Below are 27,100 nucleotides of genomic sequence, written 5' to 3' on the forward strand. Positions count from 1 at the left end.
CAACCAAGGAGTCTGAGTTATTGGGGTCAAAAAGGTTGTGGAATCGGGAAAGTAGTGGGAGGGGAAAAATATGGCTCTTAATGGCGCCTACCACTATCACGTAAAAGGAATTTCTGGTCTCTTTACAGCCAAAGAGTCCAAGTCATTGAGTATAAGGGAAAGTAGTGGGAGGGGAAAATATGGGACTGACCCTGCTATGGGCCACTACACTACATTACCAATTTGAAATCATGTGACAGATTGAAAATTTTTGCTCACCTTACTCCCCTGTGCGTAGAATTTTTAGAGGATTCTTATATCTGCGGTGATTTGCATATTTTCGTAGGATCACAAACCTGGCAATAGCCTTCCAAGTCTACATATATACGGCAGATGCACGTGTAAGATGGCTTTGTGTGTTCTGTTAATTTAGGATTCAATGTACTGTAAAAAAATGATTGTTTGTGGGGTTATTCCAAAGACACCATAGTTGACTTGTAGATTGAGATGTACATGACCGACAAAAAGGCCCTCGAGCTCAGAAAGAGAACATTTGCCAAAAAAAATGAATTATAATCCGTCTTTTGTCCTCTCTGGGCCTTTTTCCATTGCCTTCATGGACTTCTATGTTGTGCAGGTGGACATAAGATAAAGACCCACAATCATCCAAATAGGAGAGGACAAAATCCCACTCCATGTCCAAAACATTTTATCTCCATGCTCAGTCTTCATTTCCCTTCACAACTCTCGACTTGAACAAATTGGGATGACTCCAAATTCCATATTAGATTGGGCTGATGCCCATAAAATAACTACATTCTCACTAACTTAATTTATAAGATCCACTAATTAAATTAAGTGTATCTGGCTTTACAGGAATTCCGAGAGGCAAAATAACATTTGTATAAACTGTTGTTATTTTTATTGGGACATCTTGGTTCCAGATATGATATTTGATATCATTTGTATGTGTCAAGCCCTACTATTAAGCTTATCCCTTGTTCCACAATATATGCTCAGTATACACAGATAGAAAAGACCATTCAGGAGTGGAGCGTCATTCTTGAGGTCTAAATTTTGACCAATTCTCGTCATGGGGCGTTGCCCAGGTAGTGACCAGTCATTCTTGACAGCACTGGATTCACTTTTGTACTTGTTACTCGAGTTGTCAATTGACATATGGAATAGGAATGATATATGGGAAGGGGTTGGGGGTTATGTAGGTGTATTGACATTTGCCAGAAAATTTGGGTAAAATGCTAACATCACATGTTTTCAGACCATAATGAGATTTTTAAAAGGGAGACATTAGCATTGGATGACCTAATTTCTTGTGATATAATGACATTATCTAGGGGGGTAGTGATGGTGAGAAGTTAATGGCGATGGTTGAGGATACGGTTACAATGGAGAAGAAGATAATGAAGAAGATAAAGGTCTAAAGAACACAGACAAGCAATGTACATAATGCACTTGTGAATCTACTTGTTGATATTTATCCCACATATAAATTGTATAGTAAATTGACTTTCTTCAAGGATTTTGGTAGTGGTAGTGTGGGATCAACCCTTTAAGTACTAAAGAGGAACCATACGAACAGTTACAGGCAAACAATCAGGTTTCAACATAAAGTAACATCTCTTAACAACGTAAATCTTATGGTTACAAGTGGTTTGACACTATCTAGATTGAGGTACAAATTCTTCAGGTGCCTACGCAGACTTTTCTGCAGGTTGCAGTCCCCAGAATGGTCATTGATTGGACACAGCATTCATGATGGGACAATTTCAAGACTGATCATGGGACAAGACATATTAAAAGCATGTACTTTAGCAATGGACCAGGAACTTGAACAAGAAGGATGAAATGGAGCAGCACTGGAATGGTTGTCACCGAAATAGGACATGAACCAGATAGAGTGATAAAATAATTACACGACCATGGATGGAACATGGTCTAGAACATAACCTGTGACCAGAAGAACAGTAAAGGAATCAACTGCTAGAAAACCAGAATTGCGTCAGGAACATAGACTTGTATAGCCTCTAGTTGGATTGTACTGTAATTGTATACCAGGGACAATTGGAACAAGCAGACTTGGTACATAGTTAATTGAGGAAAGGACCACAGGAACCGAAACCATAAGTTTATGGTCAAAGCTCCAGAGGCGACAAGGCTTCTGTACTGTAAGAACTGTGAATCTGTGGAATAGCCTTCCTCAGGAGGTGGTCAAAGAAATGGAATCTTCAAAAAAGGTCTAGATGTTTTTTTTCCCTTACATCCCTTCCTTTCCTTGGTAGAACTTGATGGACAGATGTCTTTTTTCAACCGTACTTACTATGCAACTATGTTTAGAAGATGGATTTTGACACATATTTTTATACCAATTTTCCCACTTTACTGCTGTTTGAACATAACCAGGCCCTACCAACAATAGGTTCCTGTGGAAATATGGAAAAAACCTTGTGTGTTGCTAGCTTTTAAGGGGTAGGGACACATTTATTATCAGTCTTATTACAAGGTAATTTTACATATATTGGTTTGCGACCGCAAAAGTATGTTTCTGATCCTGTCAAAGCGGCACTATTATAGGCTAGGTAGGCATTTTGTATAGAGGGCAATGGGCGCGCGGCGCCCTATGGGAGCGGTACGGTGCCGCACAAGTGTGGCACCGTACCGCTCCGTACCCCGTGAAAAAATAGGACATGTCCTATTTTTCCACGGCATACGGCGCCGTGCGCCATGTATCCCTATGGAGAGGGGCGGGGGTGAGCAGCGCTCTCCCCCTCCTCCTCTCCCCGCTTGCTGCTGTGTGCCCGCTGTGCTATGGTACGGCGGGCAACGTTAGTGTGTATGCAGACTAAAAAAGTTTAAAAAAACACTGCAAATACTCGGGATCACTTAGAAAAGAGACTTATAAATAGCAGGTCGGAGCGCAGGAACAAGATGTCCGGCACTTCGAGCTGCTTATTATGCATGCCTCCTGCACCTTCCTTTCCCATGCTGGGAGAGGGAGGTGACATTACACAAGAGAGATGTGAATTCACACCTCCTGCTTGATAGATACCTTCCTCTCCCATGTTGAAGAGGTAGATGATGTCACACAGGGGACGTGCATAATTAGCAGCCTGGAGCACTGGACATCTTTGCCCCGTTCTCAGTGCTTCTTTTTAGAAGTCTCTTTTCTAGGTGATCCCGGTATGTCAAGATTAGCGAAGACAATGGCCGTGATCAACATGAAAAGGAACGTAGGTGAGTATTTTCAGCGTTTTTTTTTTTTTTTTTTTTTACTTTTTCATACTAGCTGATTTCCTTTAAATAAATTTTAATACAGCATTTCCTTATAATCAGTTATATACCATACGCGGCACCTATTGAGAATCGTCTTCTTCCCTCTTTGCTCCTTTTTTCGTCTCCGATACAACATTAAAAAAACCAACGCAACATTTTTTTTTTTCCCATCCACTCTATTTCCAGCCAATAATTCTTTCCTTTTTTTTTGTCCAGGCATGCCAATGATAACACATAGGTAATATATATGAGCCTTGGCTCGGTTCCGTCTTCCAGCACACAACATTTTCCAGTCCACTGATCCTCAAAGTGGTCCTTAGATATTTGCCCCGCAAAAAAAAAAAAAAAATAATAATAATTTTATCCCTTTCATATTGATACCAAATATCTAAGGGAAGTGAATTTTTCCAAACTGTTAAGTTTTTGGGGGTTTTATAGTCCTGCGCCTCGGGCACCAAAACCGGACGAAAAGATCCTTAATCTGCCGACATTTTAATGTTTAACAAATATGTTTATAAGCGAAGTAGCGGAGGTTTATTAGCGTATAGATTTCATACGGTGAGGCGGAATGTGTCGGGGTCTTTCCTCGGAGAGTGTTATTCTAGATGGGCCCGCTTTGATGCTGCTGTAATATAAGAAAATTGTGTCTGTTTTGTCATGTGCGTTAACTTGGATGGCCTCTCGGCACAGCTGTGTTAGTACAGCTACGAATATTTCCTTGACCCCGGTTTTCTTGCCTCGAGGTTTTCTTCATGCCGACTGGAAGAAATTTTGATTAATGTGACGCTCTGTCAAATTTTGGACACCAGATTACTATTAAGTGCATCGTTATGTTATCTGACAAAAATGTACAGGCTTCTACCTGACAGATAGAATGGCCGGCAAGTAAAAAAGCAGAAAGACGAGAGCAAAGTAAAAACAAGGGATGTGCTCAGATATATCAAAGTTAATGTTCGGGTTTTGACAGACAGACAACCTCAGGTCTTAGTAAATCTTCCAGGAGTCTGTTTTCTATATAACACATTCAGCTGAGATTTCCTGATCTGTTATTTCAGGGGATAATAAACCATTAGTATTTTTTTTTATGATTTTTTTTTTTTTTTTTTTAGAATTTAATGCTTGTCATGCACTTGTGTTTTGCAAATGTTTATCCACTGTACATGTTATAATGATTCCTGTATAGTTTTAGAATTTTTGGGTTGTCACAAGTTGATTTGATATCCATTAATAATAATAATTGCTTTATTTATATAGCGCACACAGATTACGCAGCGCTGTACAGAGCTTGCCAAATCAGTCCCTGTCCCCATGGGGCTTACAATCTATTCAATCTAACAGTATGTTTTGGAGTGTGGGAGGAAACCGGAGGACCCGGAGGAAACCCATACAAACACAGAGAACACAGAGAACATACAAACTCTGTGCAGATGTTGACCCTGGGACTTGAACCCAGGTCCCCAGCGCTGCAGGGCTGTAATGCTAACCACTGACCCACCACGCTGCGCATAATATTCATTATCCTAATCACAGTCTAATTGGTGTGGGTCTGGCCATTAGACTAAAGAAAACATGTATTTTAGGCATATACAGGCAGTTCCCGGGTTACGTACAAGATAAGGTCCGGAGGTTAAGTTAAATTGGTATGTAAGTCGAAACTGTATTTTTTGTAATTGTAGATCCAGACAAAAAAATTTTTGGCCCCAGTGACAATTGGAGTTTAAACATTTTTTTGTTGTAATGGGACCAAGGATTATCAATAAAGCTTCATTACAGACACTTTACAGCTGATTATTGCAATCTGGGACTATAGGAAAGCATTCAGAGAGCTTCACCAGAGGTGAGAGGGGTCTGTCTGTAACTATGGGTTGTCTGTAAGTCGGGTGTCCTTAAGTAGGGGACCGCCTGTATTTTGTATTGTCCAGCTGTAATTAAAGCACAACTCCAATATTTTTTCCACAAATCAATAGTTCTTGGGATTTAGAACAACTTTGCCTATATTCTTGATTACCTATGTGCAGCAGTTTCTTTATTATCCTTTCTTAGTTCAGCCTGGCTCTGCAATAGCTGTGTCTCCTGGCTGTACCGTTTTCTCCTGTAACTCCGTATATTTGTTAGCAGATGGGATTTCACGGAGGAAAGGGGATTCTTCATCCCTGCTCACTCTCGAGAGAGAGGAGGGGAAGTTTATGGGATTGTGCTCTCTATGTGTTGCTCCTCCAGTCCCTCCATCCCTGTCAGTGATTCTGCAGAACTTTCTCTGTTTCTCTCTGCACCTCAAGCTGTACCATATACTCCTATGCAGCATACTCCCCCACCATCTTCTCTCTGGACAATTTATATACATGAGGGAGCTGTTAACCATTACTGCTTACACAGCACAGACTATAAACAACATGTAGCTGTTTCACTGCTGGTTTTAACTACTTAGTACATTGTCCATGCTCCTCCATGTGATGAAAGCTACCAGGCTATTTAATATATTGATGCTATTTTTACAATATGCAGTATTTAGTGGGTTTACTTGTAGGAACATAACTTTTTTTTCTTCTTAATTACTAAATCAGTGAACACAGGGCATCATGGAAATTGTGGGCAGCTTTAATTTGACTCAGCATCAGGGAAGATACAGGAAGAGATCAGTGTCCACCCACTTCACTACTTCTGGGCAAATTTTTTGACTAGCAGCTTCAAACAAGCAAATCCTAATATTCTGGGGAAAAGTTGGGAAAGCCACACAATATGATCATTGTTCTGTTTGTTTATAAAGGGGTACCACGTATGACAATTTGGTAAAAATCATGAACCTAAACTATCCTTAGCATAGGTTATTAATATTTTTGTCAGGCTGTTATGCGGTCATGTATATCTTTTATTTTTACTGCATCTTCTGAGCTTTGTTATGTATCATTTATTCATCATTCATCAGAAGATGCAGTAAAAATAAAAGATATACATGACGGCATAACAGCCTGACAAAAAATATTGATGACCTATGCTAGGGATAGGTTATCAGCATAAGATTGGAGGGGTCTAGCAGCGAGCCTATCCTCAGATCAGCTGATAAACAGAAAAAGCAAGCAGTCAATGTAGTGAGGCAGCTTTGCTTCAATTGAAAAAAATGAGAGCTGATATATAGTAACCTGGTGTGACCACAACTCAGAGAACAGCACTGTCTGCTTCCTCCTTTTCTCTGTCTTTTAACTCTTGAGAACCACTGATCTGTGGGATGCTGGGTGTCCTACCAATCGGATATGAACTTGTCTTGGCTAAGGAGTATGCTGACACTGATTAGCGGTGACTCCTACTTCAGGACGAGCATGTTCATCCTGGTAATCACGTTGGTACACTTAGAGTACCGGCACAATCACCAGAACAAGACACAGCCTGCCCCTTCCACATATTCCCTGAATGGAGAAAGTTCCTAACTAAGGAGACAGGCAGAGAGAAAGGGTTTACCTTTGTTGTCTGCACAGTGCCTCACAATGTGGTTGAGGGATGCCTTGGGGTCTATCTATTATGTTCAGCCAGGCTGAACGTCAGTACAAAGTTGACAGTTCTAATACTCTGCAGTACAGTATTACAGCGATAAAGGTATCAGATATGTATGTTCCCTAGTGGTAAAATAGGAAAAAAAATGGTATAAAATGGTATAAAATTATATTAAAATTTATTTGAATTAATAAAATAATAAATACCCCCTTAAACAATCACTGTTTTCCCCATAAGATAGTTCTATTAGTGTGTTGGCGTCACTAGGCACTACATGGCTTATCTTGATTATATACTTTGAGCAGTGCAGGTTTTTCCTTTTTTCTATGTTTTCCCCATAAGTTAATATATAGTGTTAAAAAAATCTAAATTAAAAAAAAACACACAAAATGGGTCTTGGCACATCTGTAATAGGCTCATTTACTAAGGGTACCGCGGCCGCACTTTCCTTGGACTTTCCGACGTTTTCGGGGATTGCGCTGCTGGGACAGGTATTTAGAAGGGGATTGTGTCCACACGATCGGATTTTGGCGCAATCGCGGCGACTATTATGCGACAGAAATTGGGGGACGGGCCATCGGACAATTCAACGGATTCGGACTGAGCGCGGGATTTAATTTTAAAGTTGTGTCGCAAGATCAAACACTTACATGCACCGGGAAGAAGAAGGTGAACTCTGGCGGACCTGAGCAGGGAAGCGACACATGCAGGATATCGGGCGCACAATCTTAGTGAATCGTGTCGGAGTGCATGATGGTTGGACACTCCATATTTCGGAAACTCCTCTGGATGGTAAGTAAATGTGACGATTGGAGTTTCAAAATGTTTATTCCACTCGCTCACAGGAAAGCGTTATTACATTCTCACCATTTTACATGGATCTTACTATAAAATGAAGCCATTAGAAAGTACAACTCTTACTGCAAAAACAAGACCTCATATTTCGGTGCCGGATTAAAAAAAATTTAATCGCTATGTCTTTAAGCATGGAGGTTGTGTCTTTAAAGTTTGGATATTTTTTTATCATTTTTGGCCCAGAAAACCCCTTGAGGACTACCCTATAGCCTTGTTACGGTGGTTTCATTACTAGCTTACATCTTCTGGATCTTACAGTACGGTGTGGCTACGGATTATATTATCTCTGTGAGGAGCCTGGTATAACATGAGCACACACTTGCTGACACTGTGTGCGGAGCTGGCTGCCGGTGCTTGGTGTACACAGCACGCTGAGGCATTCACTGCAGACGTCATCTGTGCTTTGCCCTCTAGTGGTCTATGATCTACCAGCTACTTGCTTCATAGGTACAACGTGAGGCTTCTTATACTGCAGAGGACAGATGAGACGAGATCTTCTGGCGTTAGTGTACAAATACGGGGCAATTATTTCTAAATGTACTCTGGTTTGTAACCACATGTGTAGTGAGCCCAACCCTTGGTCATCATATTATTTAGTGTCCCTGTGGGTCTCCGTACGTTACGGATACTGAGGTGTAAGGTCATCATTACTTCCGTTGATTAAGGCAATCTCATATCTATCTATCTAAAATATGGAAAAAAGTCCAGGGCAGTACAGCAATCTATGGGTGCAAATCCTTGGACCTTCGACTCAGGTCCTGTATAGATAATCCCAAAAAATGGGCAGTACTCCAAGGTGCAACGTTTCGGTGGATTCTGAAATTATAGAAGACGTTTCTGTGGATTCCGATTCGGTAAAAGAAGGTGGGAATCCACCGAAACATCACACCTCGAATAAAGACAACCAGCTTTATGCTACATTTTGGAGTGCTGCCTTTTTTTGGGATTATCTATCTCCTTATAATCTATCTATATTTAATTAAAATAGATAACAACAGGTAGGTAATGCTGAAGTTAGTTGTCTTCATTGGACAAGGTTTAGCCCTCGTTCTGGATTTTTCGGACACTTCTACATTCTTAATGGCGTATGCCTGTGAAATAAAGTTCTTGAATTTTAATCCCCTAGTGATGTTTACACCAGATCATGTTTAATCCCCTTACTTTATAACTTTACTCAGTTTTATTGCTGTTTTAGCTCCTATCACTCAGTGATGGTCAGTGTAAGATTCCCTCTGTGCTATGAGATGCTGTGTGCTGACAATGTGCTTAGATTATCAGGATGCAGGGCTTATCTACACTTTTATTTAGCTTCTGAACATTTACTAGTATCTGACACATAGTCGTTAGATGGATATAACACACAATGATACACTCAGCTCTGCTAACTCACCTATAAAACACACATTCAGCACTGCTATATGCCGCCCTCCCCTCGGAATCCAGGGTTTATCTTGTCTGTAGAGGCGGTGTCTCCTCTACACGCTGCTAATGCTGGACGGGAAGTGCCTGTGTCTGTAGTGCTCTCTGCCTCCTGCCCCTCCCCCTGCAGAACAAGAGAAGCTATCCATGCCAGAGGAATCTGCCCGACCATAGTCAGGAGTTTATGGTTGTATCCAAGGACAACCAAAATGTAAACACCAGGACTAAGAAACAGTTTGGAATTATATATATGAAACCCTGTATTTTTGTTAATAACACTGAATTAAAGAATGTGTTATTTTGTTATCCTGAGTATATTTAAGAATTTTGTGCGAATACCCCTGTAAGGATGCCTCGCAGATCCCTATCTACCTATCTCAATCTGGCTATGTTATTACAAGAGCTAACTAAGTATTTTATTGATGAGAAGGTTCCCCTTAATGAAGTCTCCTTGATTTTTTTTTTACAGGTGTTGAAGTCCATTTTGCTGTTTCCAACTATTGAGAGGATGGCGCAGTCACCACAGGGCAAGATAATGACGCCATGGTTGTGCAGCCTGCGGTACGTGGTGTACATGCCTCTGTATCTCCTATCCTTCTTACCAGAGATCATGAAGACATATCTGGTGAAGTTAGCTCTGAGCGGGATCAAATCTGTAGATGAAACCTCGGTGGTGGCCTCACTGAACCTCTTCAGAATGGATTGTGCCGGTAAGTGTCATTTGCTTGTCCAAGCCGCCGCTGCTCAATTCACACATTTTTTTCCCTGCTGGCCCAAATGTTTACTTTCAATAACTTAAAAGCGCCTATAGACCCTCCGATGTCTTGTGGTAATGTCCACTGGGTTCAAAGGACTCTACTAAGACTGTTTCCGGCAGGTTCCGGATTATTAAAAAACTGAATACATAGTTCATAGTTTTCCGTTATTAATAACAGATGATATTGGATGGTCAATTAAAGTACAGACGGTCCCCTACTTAAGGACATCCGACTTACAGACAACCCAAAGATAAAGATGGACCCCTCTGCCCACTGTGACCTCTGGTGAAGCTCCCTGGATGCTATTACTATAGTCCCAGACTGCAATGATCAGCTGTAAGGTGTCTGTAATGAAGTTTTATTGATAATCCTTGGTCCCATTACAGCAAAAAGTTTTGAAACTCTTGTCACTGGGGCAAAAACATTTTTTGTCTGGAGCTACAATTATAAAATATACAGTTTCGACGTACATACAAATTCTACTTGAAAACAAACCTTTGGAACCTATGTTGTACGTAACCCGTGGACTGCCTGTATAAGGAATGGAGAGTAAAGGGATGGCCTTCTGGTCATTCTCCATTTTTAGTTTTTGTTACGCTCTCCGTAACATTTTGATGACGTGCAACGTAACTGGATTGATTTTGAGTTAGTTGTATCATAACACACACGGCACCTGTGATCAATGCTGGGAGTTAACCCCTTAAGAGCCCCCATCAAACGGTCTGGCACCACTTAAATGGCGTCGCCACTCATACACTCCCGTGCAGTCGCTGCAATGCACAATACTGCTGGCTTCTGTCTGTATACAGAGGCGAGCACTGATGTCATGTGGACAGTGCATGCACCACTACAGTAACAGTTACAGGCTGTAGCAGGAACACAGCCGTCGACCCGCGTCAGCCACTGTATACAAACAGAATCCGTCAGTAATGGGCGCCGTGTGGCTGAGCGAGCGAGGTAGTAGTTCTTTATTGTTTTTACACTCTCCCATGCCATATAAAAAAAATATATATTCGGACAGCCCCTTTAAGGTGTAGTTCACACAACAGGTTTTGCTGCAGAATTTAACCTCTTCTTAAAGGGATCCACCAGCAAAAAACAAAATCTACCATATGTTCCATTATAGTATTCTAAATCTCACATATTTTTTCCCTTGCTGTTTCTATCTGTCTCTCTATATACTAGCTGTAGATCCCGGTGATTCCCAGGATAGTAAATAACTGTTCTTAGCTATAACAAAATAGAATCGGTTAACAAAAAATATTTTTTATGTATCTATCTCTCCCTGTCTGTCGCTCACTCTCAATGCTTATCTCTGTCTCTCACTCACTGACTCCCCCTGCCAGTCTCTTATTCTCCCTGCATGTCTCTCACTCACTCTCCCTGCATGTCTGCCTCTCACTCAATCTCTCTACCTGTCTTTCACTCACTCTTCCTGCCTGTCTCTCCGTCTTTCACCCGCTTTCTCTGCCTGTCTCTAATTCACTCTCCCTGCCTGTATCTAATTGACTCTCCCTGCCCACTGTCTTTCAGTCACTCTCCCTGCCTGTCTGTCTCTCACTTACTGTCCCTGCCTGTCTGTCTCTCAGTCACTCTTCCTGCCTGTCTGTCACTCACTTTTCCAGCTTATCTCTCACTCACTCTTCTTGCCTGTCTCTCACTTACTCACTCACTCTCCCTGACTGTCTCTCTGTCACTCACTCCCCTTTCCTGTCTCTCACTCTCCCTGTCTGTCTCTCACTCTCCCTATCTATTTCTCTGTCTCTCACTTACTTTCCCTGCATGTCCCTATGTCACTCACTCTCCCTGTCTGTTTCTCTGTTTCTCACTCTTCCTTCCTCATCTCTCTGTCACTCACTCACTCTTCCTGCCTGTCTCTCATTCACTCTCCCTGCCTGTCTCTCTGTCACTCACCCAGTCACTCGGATTACAGTCTATGAGAAAATAAAACGCCTCATCTCTACAATAAATATAAAATAATTTTATTCTATTTTTATCTAAATATATAATAAATTATATATATATTATGTTTCATAAAAATATTTTTTTCTGATAAAACATCACTTAAAGCATCTTTTTTTTTTCAAAATGAGTTTAAAAGGTTAATCTCCTATGAGCATTGACAATTTAATTGAATTAATCTGCCATATAGATACATTTCTTCAGTTGGATGTTATTTAAAAAATATTCCTATGTGAAGAAAATCTCCCATAAATGTAGCCATGTTGTCACTTATGAACAAGATTGTTGTCCTTGGATACGACCATTTCTGGAAAGATTGCAAAAAGAAACAAATTGATTTTGCTTATGACATGTCTGGGAGTTACTGCATGTCCTACAGTCCTTCTGTAATAATGAACACTGAATCCAGGTTGTTGCACGGACATTAATAGCACATGTCTGGCCAGATTGCAGAGGTGGTTGTATCCAAGGACAGATATTTTGTTTACAAGGCACAAAATAGTTCAAACGGGCAGCACAGTGAAAAAAGGATTCAATCCGATGGGTGCCAGCTGCATGGGTCTGACCCAAGATTCCAAACTTGCAATAATAATGAAGAAAGTAGCAGCACTCCGTCTTCCAACTCAAGGTTTTTTATTCACATGTGGATACAAGGCGACGTTTCAGCTAAGTCAGTGTAGCCATTTTGCTTGAAAATGGCTACATTGAGTTAGCTGAAACGTCGCCTTCCATCCACATGTGAATAAAAAACCTTGAGTTGGAAGACAGAGAGCTGCTACTTTCTTCATTATTATTGCAAGCTTGGTCAATTATTGCTCAGATGGGAATATCCCTTTAAGGAGAAATACTTCTTTTGTGCTGCACCAATTCTCTTGAATGCCCCTTCCCGGACAATTTGAATAATGCACAACTTCAAAACTTTCAAACGTGCTTGAAGATTTATAGCACAAAAGACATTTAAAAAACTAAGTGGCATTGTAAAGTTCCAGAAGAGCAATACCGTCGGGTTGGGGAGAGGTGCAGGGAAGGAAATTTGAGTTCCCACTGGAGGTCTTTTTTAAGTCTAAAACACATAATGAATGGGATACAAAGTATTCAAGTTGCAATTTAATTCAAGGCAAATTATATCCAATCATATCCCAGAGCCTTAAACGATAGCAACAAAATAAACCTTTACTGTCAAAAGCCAGAAGGTGCAAATGTCCCAGAGGCTATTTACAGAAAATGGTTAACCAGAAAGAAAATCTGAAAATCGGTGTTAGCCGAAATTTACTCAGGATCACATAAGGGCAGGATGTGTTATCTAAAATTTGTCTGTAAACCCCTGTGTGACAGAATTAGATGTGTATAACCTGTTTGGAAAAACACTGGCTGCTGGCCTGTAATACTGGGTGAGTCACAGACACCTGCGAAATGTTGTCCTAGGGTACTCTAAAAAAAAACCTTCACCCATGTCCAAGTCATTTTTCTCCTTATTTATTCTCTATCCAGAACTGTTTTGCTCTGCAGTCATCCTTCTGTCATTAAACAAGTCGCTGAATTGCTTCCCTGTAACATCTACCCAAACTGTACCTTTTATTTTTTTTTTCCAACTCGACTTGAGTGATTTTTAACAAGACATATTTCTACGATTATTAAAGAGCGTTTGGTCTCGGCAAGAGGTCTATGAGTGTTAGTAGATGACCTTTCCTCTCTTCCTGTGGTTTGTTTATTATCCGTTTCTAGTGACGAGCTGAGGTAGAGGGACCAGGGCCAAATCCTTTCCTCAGACAAACCTCCCGAATTCTCCTCGGCAAATGCTTTTTGAAAGCTGCGAGCCAAACGGCACGTAAAAAAAAAAAAATGACACAACGCTGGGCAAAACTTGCACAGGATGCAGCTCGGTTTTAAGTACAGGCGGTCCGCTACTTGAGGACACCCGACTTACAGACGACTCATAGTTACAGATGGACCCCTCTTCCCACTGTGACCTCTGGTGAAGCTCTCTGGATGCTTTAAAGGGGTTATCCGGGTTTAAAAAATTTCTTCTGGCCGGGCTGGGGAGGGCTATTTAAACACAATAAACATGTACTTACCTCCTCCGGTGCTGCCGATGTCCCGCGCCGAGGGCGGTCTTCTCGGTGCGCCGGTTTCATTACAAGTGCGCACAGAGAGCTTCCGGCCGGCCGGATGCTCCCATGCGCACCATCTCCCAGCGCTTACAACGCTGAGAGATAGGGACGGATGGGAGGAGCTGTCCACATCGCGGACCGGAAGCTCCCTGTGCGCGGCTTCCGTGACCCTGTAAACAAACAGGGGCACGGATCTAAGGGACCACGGCGCGGGACATCAGCGGCGCTGGAGGAGGTAAGTCCATGTTTATTATGTTTAGCTAGCCCTCCCCAGCCCGGCCATAAAAAATTTTTTAAACCCGGATAACCCCTTTAATATAGTCCCAGGCTGCAATGATCAGCTGTAAGGTGTCTGTAATGAAGCTTTATTGATAATCCTTGGTCCAATTACAGCAAAAATTTTGAAACTCCAGTTGTCACTTGGACAAAAGAAAAAAATTGTCTAGAACTTCAATGATAAAATATACAGTTTCGAATTACATACGTGACATAAGTGTCCTCTAAGCCTCAACTTACCCAGACTTGACTTGGGCTCAGATTGAACACTAAACCTCCCCTCTTTAATGATGGCTCTAGTGGCTATTTAGGAGACCACTGGAGCCTCAGAGGTTACTTTGATCCTGGTTCTACTTAAAATCATTGGGGGTCATTTACTAAGGGCCCGAATCACATTTTTGCCGATGGGTTATCCGAACATTTCCGATTCGCGCTGATTTTACCTGAATTGCCCCGGGATTTTGCCGCACGCGATCGGATTGTGGCACATCGGCGCCGGCATGCACGCGACGGAAATCGGGGGGGCGAAAACCCAACGGATTCAGAAAAACCGCCGCATTTTTAAAAAAAAGTGACGCTTGACACGCGCTTACCTGCACCCAGGGTAGGATGGTGAACTTCAGTGCAATCCGATGAACTTCAGCGCAGCTGCGACACCTGGTGGACATCGGGCGCACTACCTTAGTGAATCACCGGAAGACCCGAATCCTCCACACAGAACGCACCGCTGGATCGCGAATGGACCGGGTAAGTAAATCTGCCCCATTGTGTCATAATGTCCACACAATGTTTCTGGTTGCTGGTGGTCAGATCACTGTATCATCGCAGATCACGATGGCCAAGAGTCACCTTAACTTTACCATACTGAATAGAGTGCAGGTGCTCATGCAATCAAGGACTTTCAAGATGGCCACCCTGAAAGATTTCCCAGAAGTTCCATAGATGTGAAAAGAGTGTAGAGTAACAATGGGGAGCTGTTCTCCATTCTGTGAGGGACACTTCAGGTAACTTTTGGTCCCCTTTTCTTTCCTATATTGTCGATAGAGGGTGTATCTATTGCAGGAGAGCCTAGACTAGATTACACCCAAGAAATTGTGGCTTTATAAGCCAACTGTCCTTACTATTCCTTTTAATAAAAGTATATTTGTAAAAATTGGAAATTTATTAATCACTGTGATATAACTTTCAACATCAACGTTCTTGTGCTATTTTAAGAAGAACCAGACCTCTTCTGCGTCACTGGGGTGGAAATAGAAGCAGACCTCCCTGCTGAGTGAAAGTCGTAATCTTGCCACAATAGACAATCCTGCAAGAAGCTGTGGTGGTTGGATGACTTGAGCCCTCTGTGGGCTTCTTTCCCCAGTGAATCCTTTTTTCCAGTGAGGATTTGTTCTTATCCAGAGCCCTATCCATACTGGCTCAATAAAAAGAGCCACATTTGCAGGGCAAGTAGGAAAGATTAATTCTCTTAAAATCGTTCTTACTCATATAAAAATGTTCTTTGTATCGGATCAGCACATTCCCTGGAATTGTTTCTTTGAAAACTGGGATTGAGTTGAAACAGAGGGAAATTAATTTTTGTGTCCAATCACATTTCAAGACACTGATGGCTGCTTGCCTCCCATGTTTTAATTACTGCTAATTGTCTTGTTTATTTCATATATTATGTGGTTTTTTTCTTTCTACTATAAAACCTAACATTTCTCTGTTAGATTACATAAATCTGGACACGTTTTCAATTAAAATCTTTGAGCAAATGTTCCTGTGTTTTGATATTGCTGTTTTCATAACGCTCCCCCAGCTGTTTTTTTGGTTCATTCTATAAACGACCACCTTATGTGTCCAATATGCGTGGTCACACATGCCCAGCAGCTATGTCTCTACAGTTGGATGCTCTTCTATCTTGAGTGATAACTAATATTGCACAGGCTTCTCCTCTAAAACTCACGACACATTAGATGGAACAATGGGGGTCATTTACTAAGGGCCCGATTCGCGGTTTCCCGACGTGTTACCCGAATATTTCCGATTTACGCCAATTTCCCCTGAATTGCCCCGGGATTTTGGCGCACGCGATCGGTTTGTGGTGCATCGGCGCTGGCATGCACGCGACGGAAATTGGGGTCGTGGCCGAACGAAAACCTGACGGATTCGGAAAAACCTCCGCATTTAAAACAAAAAATCTGTCGCGGAGCTTGCACTTACCTTCACTCAGCCCAAGCCGGTGAACTCCAGCGCGTTCCTATGCTTTTCAGCGCAGCAGCGCCACCTGGTGGACGACGGAGGAACTACCTTAATGAATCCCGGCCGGACCCGAATCCACAGAGAACGCGCCGCTGGATCGCGAATGGACCGGGTAAGTAAATCTGCCCCATTATCTGTACACTGAAGCACTTTTAACAATGGTTTGGGTGTGTTTAAATTAAGCTTGCCCCACCTTTCTTTCCCAAGCCGATACAGGACTAATGTTGCCTAACTATTTCACATACATGAGATGGTGACCAATCAGGTCTAGAGAGAGGGCAAAAGTTGTAGAGTAAGATTACATAAAACATGAAAAGTTTTCATTTGGAATCTTGAACTAAATAATCTTGAACTAGATATTACTGCTAAATATTTTTGCAACACCCCTGCTGTATTTTTGATCCTGTCTAAAAATATTCACCTTACATTTCCAGTTACATGCCCAGTTGCAATGAGTTTTGTTTTAGATTCACATCTACAACAAAGAGATATTTTCTACCGTGTAGAATTAACATAATGGTATAAATAAAAGCTTTTGGTTAAAAGCACATTTTTTCGGAATCCATAGATCTCTGCAAAAGCGAAGTAGTTCCTGCCCCTCTGTCGGAGATGCACCTGCTGTTTGTGAGCACTGTGTATGTGCAATAGCTCACATACATCTTCTGGCGTGGAAACTCTGCGCATGCGCGCTTCACCGACAGACAATTGTGAACAGCAGACACGTTTCCAGAAGAGGGGTAGAGGCTGCTGTGCTTGCACAAAGCTCTATTGATGCCGGAGACATTGTATAAAATCCAAAACCAGCAAACTACATGCCCCTATGTCTGTGCATGGCTGACAAATTCAATAGTTCTTGCTTCTCCTCACCATCACTGGTCTCATTAGGTAGACTTTCAACTTGCGGCACTTGTGGACACTTATCATAAACATGTAGTAAAAGCCCTGAAGTAATTGCAGGCATTGCGACTATTTTCCCCCTAGTGCAGTGGTGGCGAACCTATGGCACCTGTGCCAGAGGTGGCACTCAGAACCCTTTCTGTGGGCACTCAAGTCATCGCCCCAGGGGTTGACAGAAGTGCATTATCTCTGGAGGTAATCCTGCTGGACCCTTCATTCTTCCTGTACAGAGAGATCCAGGAGAGAAGCTACAATGAGAGTTTGAATTTGTTCTCCTTCTTTCAACTGCATTGGTGGCCTCAGGGGCTGATACGACTGAATGATGTGGAAGAACAGGTAGCAATAAGTTACAGCTTAAAATGCCATGTTGGCACTTAATGGTAATTAAGTGGATTTTGGTTTGCAGTTTGGGCACTCGGTCTCTAAAAGGTTCAACATCACTGCCCTAGTGGGTTTCAAGGGATGTGAAGGGGCGTGGCCAGCGGCAGAGTGCAGAGTGCGGCACGTTCCTGTCCTGACCCTGCGAACTTGCTACAGCCAACGACCATTCAAACCCAAACGGTCGCTGGTAATAGCGCAATTCCAGCCTGGTGTAGAATTGTTCTCCAGACACATCAGGAAGCTCCGGCCTCCAGTATCTGGATAGGCGGGGTTTCATCATATGGCGGCATACAAAGTCCCAGGCTATGATAAATCTCTCGCATTGAATGCAAGCATGGAGCTATTGTGAGTTTTTAGTACAGTTGCAGAAGGGTAAGTAACATCAGGTATCCAAACCAGAAGAGCACATGTCAATTAGAAGGTGGAGGAAAGGGAATTTGAGTATTTCCCTTTTTTTTCGATTTGCATAAAGAATAATAATTGGTTTGTGCTGCATAAACCTGCTGTCACATTATTTTAAGGAAAACTTGAGATGCCATGTTCAATGTTCTCACAATCAGGACCCTATTGACATATACTGGTGATGACCTTGACCAATTTTCTTCACATCCTGTCTACATTCCCTTTATTATGTAATATAAGCAATGTTCACTTTACCAATGGATCCTATGGAGTCTATACATAACACCGATAGACGCGTTAGCGCCTGAGAAGTCTGAGCCAAGTATACAACCACGATTTATTGTTAGTTGACACCTGAAAAAGAAGATTGTCCCAAGGAATGTAGAGCTTTATTGTGTGGACTTTATGTAGGAAGTTGTAAGCACCAGAAACATTGTGGTTACTGTATTTACATAGGGTTTAAGTTACGATAAGGAAAATTTATCCCAGGAAGACTATAAAACTGGAATAGTGAAGTCATCCATTCATATTTCACTTTTTGTGGATAACATTTCCTATTGCAGTTACCTCTATCGTCCCTTCCTGAACTTAGGAAAACGGTTCCCCAAGACAAGTAGCTTGAGTAGTCTTCATGATAAATCTAGAGAAATAAATTAACCTAATAAATAAAAAAAACAAAACCTTGTGTGAAATCAAATTTTGTGATTTTTTTTTTTTACTTTCTGTACTTTATTCATTATGTTTGGCTGAAAACGCGTTTGGCCAATACGCTTGGGTCTAGTTCTGGCTTATGCCTCCTGTTTTCCTTATCTTCTATGAAAGATCGAAGGATCGATTCCTCAAGACCTCCACTTATCTTATAATTACACCAGTGCCTATTATTGCTTGGGGGAATGTCCACTGATTGATATAGTAGTTATCTCCTGGTGCTAAGGCCCTTCTCCTGTGGTTGGTCACAGTGGAGGAGTTATACAATCATAGATAACCCCTAAACAGATTTATCAAGCATGCAAGTTAATCTATCCAGGAAATTGTAACTCAAAAGTTGGTGTTCTTAATGTTTGTATGGAGAGCATTTGCTTATACACCATATATTAACCCCTTGGTGACCAAGCACATTTGTGCCTTGGATGACCAAGCCCCATTTTTCAAAACTGCCATAAGTCACTTTATCAGATAATAACTTGAAAACTTTTTACTTGTTTGGTTGGTTTTGAGCTTGTTTTCCATGACATGTTGTACTTCAAGTTAGCGGGAAATTTTGGTTGATATATTTTGCATTTATTAAAGGGGTTATCCGGGTGTTAAAAATTACTGAGGGCAGTGCTGGGTTAGTTAAACATAATAAACATGTACTTACCTCGTCCGGCGCTGCAAGGATATGACCAAACATGGACAAGCCTTGCTCAACACAATATGGGATATATAGAGATATAAGTGAATCCTCGGGGTCCATCCTCAACCGACTAAGTGTTTACAGGGCTAACGAATCCTGTGGTAGCCGGGACTGATGGGTAATATAACTTACTCCCCCCATCCAACTCCCCCCCCCCTCCCCCCGTCGCACCATTCAATCAAAGTGGCCTTCTAACTTTTTGGTGTTGGACCCGGCCATATTGGAAGTGATGCGGGGAATAACCATGTTATCAGTGGACTTTCCAGTTGGCCTAGAGAAGGATGACTTGTGTTATGGACCTCATGAGATTTAACATTCTTAATAAAATTCTATTTTTCTAATAGCCACTTAATATACAGTATGTAACTTCTCCTCTGTAACCGGTCTCTCTACGTGGAAATCTCTCTGTAAGGATAAAACATGTTTTCTTGGACTGAAGGCCTTTTTTTTTCTTCTCATACGAGACCGCTGTGTATCTATGTTATGTCACTAAGGACCCCAGATGCTTGGCCAAGCTGGAGTATGTGGTATGGTTTTACATTCAAGAGGAAAATAAAAATTATTGGATCGAGAATGTGACAGCAGCGGATGGAATAACAGCACGCAGCACTCTCTTCTATGTAGTGTAAAGTGTAAGATGGAGAAATAATCACACTGGAGACTCCCGCATCTTAATGGCGCTGATCGCACTGGTGTAACGGAAGCTTGGCGCGCTCTCCTGACAGACAATTTCCAGACACTGTTTAATAGAGAGATTAATAATGTACTTAAAGGGAATGTCCATCTTAATTATATTTAACATTTATTAAAGTCTTTCAGCAGCAGAAATGGTTTTTCGAGTTCTCTTTGAAATCTGAAACTCGCCAGTTCCCTGTTTTGACTTTCTGTTGCTATGTCTACATGTTCCTAGCAACAAGCCAGCATAGAATCTATGATGTTTTCGGATACTTTTTTCCATTTTTTTGACTAAATTTTATAGCTATCACATGTTCCAGTAGTAGAAAAATAAGTACTTTATACTAAGTTCAATCCCCTTGGTCCCACCATACACAGCAGATAAACATCAAACCTGCTGATTGTGGTGGGGCTGGTTGACTTTCAACTCTCTGGGATGTTAAAGGGAACCGGTCCCGACCTGTCCACAAACTGTACCTTCTTATGTAAACTGCACAGCCCCTGTAGGTCCTTTTAGCATATTTCTATATTACAGCATGAAGGAGAAATCAGCTTTACTTCTTTTGTAGGATGCAGTCAAGAAGGTGGAGCTGTTGGACCAGGCAACCCCGCCTCCTGACCACCATGCATCTTGCGTCCCAGTGCTGCGTCCTATTGGTGATGTCTTTCTAATCTATCCGGAGACCTTGCACATTGGAGCTAGAGCTGGGTGTACTTTTCCAGCTTCAAAGGTGCACCGTGCATGCGGTAGGAAACCTACCATCAGAGATCTACCTATTAAGGTAGATCTTATGGTAGGTTGCTACTAACCTACTAATCTATTTTTCTATTATCCTATCATGCTTTCTAAACTTTGTCTACCTAATATGTAAATTTTCCAGAGAGGCTACTAGAGTATGGAGTAGCCTCTCACTCTTTTCACACTGCTCCCGCTGTTCACCGCCCCATGATAGCTGCTGTGTAGAAGCAATGGAAGCGCTGCTATACACGTGCATGTCGGCACTAATACCAGAGCTATTGCGCATGCACAGAGCTCTGATGGGGCAGAGTACAGCAGCAACAACTGCATTTCTACCCCGCACATTTGCGCTCACTACAGCCAGTTGTACTGGTCCCTTTGCAGAGAAACAGCCCCTCATCATGATGTTGCTACCCCGATGCTTCACAGTAAGTCTGCTGTTCTTTGGATGCAACTCCGCATTCATTCTCCTCCAAACACGACAAGTTGTGTTTCTACCCAGCAGTTCTACTTTGGTTTCATCTGACATATGACATTCTCACAATATTCTTCTGGAACATCCAAATGCTCTCAGATGGGCCAGATATACCCTGGCTTAAGCAGGGGGACACATCAGGCACTGCAGGATCTGAGTCCCTGGTGGTGAAGTGTTTTACTGATTAGAGCCTTTGTTACGTTGGCCGCTGCTTTCTGCAGGTCATTCGCTAGGTCCCCCCATGTGGTTTTGTTTTTTTTTCTTCGCTAATCGTCCCTTAAGCAAATGACACATAACATACTTAGAGGTCCGATTGGCGGACCAGCGGTCCGGCTTATTCGTTAGGGGGCTGTCCAGGCACTCCTCATTCTTCACCGGCTGCCACTTCACAGGCTCCAATTCTCACACTTGCGCATGCGCAGTAAGTCCCCGGCGAGTGCCGAGATCATGAAGCCGGCAGCGTTTGCGCACTGGATGCCACCATCGCCGTACCTAGTGCAAGAACTGGAGCCTGAGGGAGTGGCGGCTTGTGAAGAAAGAGGAGTGCCTGGACGGCCCCCTAATGAATAAGCCGGACCGCAGGACCGTCGATCGGACCTCTAAGTATGTTATGTGTCTTATGCTTAAGGGACGATTAGTGAAGTTTGATTAAAGCCAGGGTTATGAAATGGGCAGCTTTAGAAAGGGGTTGGGGAGAAGAATTAGTAGGTATTTTTGGATGGGGCACTAATTTGTGGTGACAGTTCCTCTTTAAAACACATTTTCTAGGGCAAAATTTTACTAAAATGTTTTGCATTAGATAAGATTTGCTTTTTTCATTATTACTATCTACGAACAATTTTGTTAATTTTACTTTACTATTTAAAAATATCTGTTTTTTCTTTTTAGCAAATGCCATGTACATGGGAAGTCAAGAAATGGTGAAAGTTGTTGAAAGGGACAATGCCACTATCAAGCAACATTTAAGCAAGGTGATTTACATTCCTTTTTCACATCATATGTCGAAACAGTCTGGTGTCTGCGCCGTCTCAGGTCTTCACTAAAACCTCCAGTACATATTAGCCAGCCATCTAATGTGAGTGACCCCCTGACTTTAACCACACTATTGATATAATGGAGATTATGAGTGGGCATGTTTGGATCCAGCTGCTCGATCATTTTCAGATCCGATCATGAATGGTTATGCTGAGAGAGATGGCTGCCGGCCGGTTCAATGTTTTGTCGCTTGAATGTGGCTGTGCCCATTAGGTTTAGGTCGGCTGAAGTCACTGATTTCAGCAGCATCCACCAACCATCTGGTATGTATTTAAAGACTTCTTTCTTCCTTGGTGTAACACAGTGGCCTTTACTCCTAAATTCTCCCAAATTCCTAGTTATGTTGTTAGTAATATTATTCTATAGATATACAGATGGGAACACCCCTTTAACGTGAGAGAAAGTGGACAGGTCCATAGATGGCAGTTTCCTACAAGCCCCATAATGCGTTGTGCCCTACCGCAAGTGTCTCCTTACTTCTTCCACTTTGCTATTGTTCCTACGGTTAACAGAATAGTCCTACATACAGTGACCATGCACCCTGGACTTGGGAAGAATTTTGGCATGTACCAAATAACGTTAGCAATGACATTCACCACACCATTTTTGAATTTCGAAGGGTCAAAAAAGATCCTCAGGAGATCACAGATTTGAATAATAGCTTTTTATCTCATTGGGCCTTCAAAAACAATAGTAATATTGTGATAATATACAACATGGGGAAGCATAATGACTATATGATTGCTCGTTTGTCTTAAAACCTGTCCAACATGCACAAAAACTATCCAGTTATATCGTTGACCTTGTACGTTCCTTGTCTTCAGATTTTCATGTTCTAGGATGAGATCTCCCATTACAGCCGATGTTGCCTTTACAAGAATACTTAGTAACTCAAGACGCTGTTTTGGCAAGTTTAATTGGACAAGAATCCTCACACTAAAAAACTTTATAACCCATGTGCACATTTTACATCTTATTATTTACCCCTCGTGGCAAATTTACTTACTCTCCCGTTGTCGTTAAAATGTGTTTTATTTCAAAAAAAGAAGAAAGAAAAAATTTGGAGTGGAGCTTTTGGTATACTACAATGATCTTAATGTACATGAAGCCCTCAGTGGGATCCTTAGTGTTATCATTACCAACAGTCGAAGATTAGTGGAAACTCTGCTTTTGATTTTGGGGATACCTTCGTCTGGAACTCTAAAAAAAAAAAAAAATTCTGGAAACTTTTTGTAACAGTTTAATTAGATGAAAGCTGAAGAGAACTGGCAACCTTTTTAATGTGTAGTTTATAGACAGGGCAAGTGGGTTACAATTATACGGGTTGGAAGTTTATAAAAACAAAAAATAAAAGCCAAGTTGCTCTACAGTTGGCAAGTTACCAGTCGGGAAGAAGAAGAAAAAAAAATTCCCAACGCGACCAGAACGTAAAAGCCAATCTTAACACCTGGTTGTGCCAACGCCGGTGAAATAGATCAGTTATTGCTGGATCCCGCTTACATCTTGTGTTCTAGAGCCTATGGGAGATGAGGCACTAAATTATTCCAATCTCACACAGAGCGCAGATTTAGGAATACTTAGTACTGGCAATGGACAGATTGAAAATATTTTCCTTCGAGATTCCGGGCCTCCAATATAGTTGTGCTAATTAGTTCAATAAATGTTAGCTTTTACTTTTTTCATTAGTCTTGTTATTGGGCCAATCTACTGCGTATTGTACTTTTTTTTTTGCATGTAAATTGTGCCAGTCAGCAGGTCACTTGCCATAAATTTGCTTTTCTATAGGGCAGTGGTGGCAAACTTATGGCACGGGTGCCAGAGGTGGCACTCGGAGCCATTTCTGTGGGCACTCACCAGGCAGGAACAAATCCACCAAATCTTCCTGCAGCCCCTTGCAACTTAAGCGCTATTTTAAAGCAACACTTCATTTGCTATTTGGAACTGTGGGAAAAGGTGTGGACAGGGCTACATTATCTTTGGAGGTCCTCCTGCTGGACCCTTCAATCTTCCTCTACAGAGAGACCCTAGAGAGAAGCTACAATGAGAGTCTGAATTTGCCCTCCTTCTTTCAACTGTATTTGTGGTCTCGATTTAGAGATGAGGAAGAACAGGTAGCAATAAGCTACTGCTTAAAATGCCATGTTGGAACATCACGGTAAATAAGTGGATTTTGGTTGTAGTTTGGGCACTCGGTCTCTAAAAGGTTCGCCATCACTGCTATAGGGCATACTGCTGGGCGGGCAGCCATCTTAATGGTAGAGAAGCAAAAGGTTGTAATCGAGTTGCTCCCATTTGTTGTGCTGAGCTCTATATAACTATAGGGGAGCAGTCATTGCATACTTGAAGGACTTAATTACATAGTTGCATAGTTATTACAGTTGAAAAAAGACATATGGCCATCGAGTTCCACCACGAATAGGATGTAAGAGAGCACAATTCTATATGATGCTGAAGCACCAATAAAGAATATTTTAGACCATTGGAGAGTTTGCGCTGGAAATCTTTCTTAATTGGACTGCACCTTGCCCTTGCCTGGGGCGTTCCGTGTCTGCAACTCACCGGTCTGTGGAATTGGAGTAAGTAGAACTGACTTGGACTTTCACAATTCTATATGATGACATAACCATTGATGTTATTTTGATGTAAGAAGACATCTAGACCCTTCTTGAAGCTCTCTGCTGTCCCTGCTGTGATAAGCTCCTGAGTTGTACCTTGTCTTTTGATGTAATTTAACTTGGAACTCTCCACCATAGTTTTTGTAAAGACCATTTATATAATGATCATGTCCCTCTTTAGTTGTCTCTTTGCGAGAATTAATAAATATAATTCTTTAAAACTTCCCTCATAACTGAGACCTTCCATACCCCTTATCATTTTTTGGCTCTTCGTTGAACCCTCTCCAGCTCCAAGTCCTCCTTTTTGTGGACTGTAGCCCAGAACTGATCTGCATTCTCCATGTGAGGTCGAACCAATGCCTTGTACAGTGGTATCCCTACACCAAGAATGCAAACCTCTTTTGATACATGACAAGTTCTTGCTGGCTTTAGAGGCAGCTGATTGACATTGCATGCTGCTATTTAATCTACGATATACTTTTTATCTCTTAAGGTTTCCTTACACATAAGAGAATTTGCCGCCAAAGCTTCCTATGGTTGGAAGCATGCACAACCATGATAGATCATAAGATCGTGAAACATTCAACTCTTTTATGGTAGCCGTTGACACTGAAAGCTGTACAGGGAGAAATGGAAGACTTTTCTCTCCATTGTATAATGGAAGTTTCCGGGAAGTGCATCCCTGCTTCAGTCTTTGTCTACTGTATTTGATTGCGTTTCCAAAGAGTAATGCAATGCTTGGATGTCAAACACCCACCAGTGTGATACTGATGACCAATCATTAGGTTTAAAAAAGAGCCCTTTCACAGGTGTCCCCTGTGCTTCCCTCCGAGGCGGCGTCTCGGACTTACCTTTCCTGGCTCCTGGTCTTCAGTGTGCAGGCTGCACGTTTCCTGCGTTCCTGGGCGCGCACTCCCGCTCTTAGGGCGTGCTGTGACTCTTCTGAACTTTAAGGGCCAGTGTCCTTTCCATTGGCGCTTGTCACTTCCGGGTTTCTATATAACCCGGCGGTTTCCTTCACTCGCCGCGGGATCTTCAAGTCTTCTCAACTGAAGTGAAAACCTCCTGTGTGTTTCCCGAGGTCCCGTTCCTCTGTTTATGTGGTCCGTGTCCGGTGGTCCGCATCCTGTGGTCTGTGTCCGTGGTCCGCATCCTGTGGTCTGTGTCTGGTGGTCCGTATCCTGTGGTCCGTGCCCGGTGGTCCGCATCCTGAGGTCCGTATCCTGTGGTTCGTGTCCGGTGGTCCGCATCCTGTTGTCCGTATCCTGTGGTCCGTGTCTGGTGGTCCGCATCCTGAGGTCCATATCCTGTGGTCCATGTCCGGTGGTCCGTGTCCGGTGGTCCTTATCCTTTGATCCATGTCCGGTGGTCTGCATCCTGTGGTCCTTATCCTGTGGTCCATGTCTGGTGGTCCGCATCCTGAGGTCCGTATCCTGTGGTCCATGTCCGGTGGTCTGCATCCTGTGGTCCTTATCCTGTGGTCCGTGTCCGGTGGTCCGCATCCTGAGGTCCGTTTCCTGTGGTCCGTGTCCTGTGGTCCGCATCCTGAGGTCTGTATCCTGTGGTCCGTGTTGTCCACATCCTGAGGGTTCCAGCCCAGTGGTGACCTCCTGCCTTCCTGTGCTTCTGCCCTGCCTTCCAAGATCCCAGCCCAGCGGTGTCCTCACTCCGTACGAGCATTACCAGTGCTCCTCTGCGTTCCTGCTGTCATCTCAGGTTGTAACTGTTTCCTGCATTTATTACCTTGGCTGCCACCCCGGGTCCCATACCAACTCCCGCGGCGGTCCAGAGGGTCCACAGACTCCTCCCAAAGAGACTCTCAGACGGTACGCTCCTCGCGCATCATGACTGGAAAATCTCTTCAGCTCCAGAAAGGGACATTGGCAGATCTGTCCAGCAATGGTCAACTCCCACCATGACCACCACAATGCTATTAATCAAGCCCGAAGATAGAAAACTTAGAAATTTCTGTCTTAATATAAAGCACTTTGCTTTCGACTAGCTATTTCCACTGCATTTCATAAAAATAATGAGCAACATGTCAAGTCAATATATTATTACATATCTTTTTCGTGCATTCTCCAATTTGTGTGGTGTTTGC

General features: G+C 42.4%; 1 protein-coding gene across 3 annotated transcripts in view; it reads left to right on the forward strand.

Annotated features, from left to right (window-relative positions):
- The window catches only part of LDAH (lipid droplet associated hydrolase), a 129,916-nt gene that overhangs the window by 90,784 nt on the left and 12,032 nt on the right, over nt 1-27,100 (forward strand). For 2 of the 3 annotated variants that reach the window (XM_072143644.1, XM_072143645.1), the window contains 2 exons: nt 9,503-9,743; nt 22,238-22,320. In XM_072143644.1, the coding sequence (XP_071999745.1) occupies nt 9,503-9,743; nt 22,238-22,320 (324 nt within the window). Of the gene's footprint in view, nt 1-9,502; nt 9,744-22,237; nt 22,321-23,208; nt 23,508-27,100 lie in introns of those variants that run through there. The other variant, XM_072143646.1, reaches the window with a different exon arrangement.

This window comes from Engystomops pustulosus, chromosome 3 (genome assembly GCF_040894005.1).
Source record: "Engystomops pustulosus chromosome 3, aEngPut4.maternal, whole genome shotgun sequence".
NCBI lineage: Eukaryota > Metazoa > Chordata > Amphibia > Anura > Leptodactylidae > Engystomops > Engystomops pustulosus.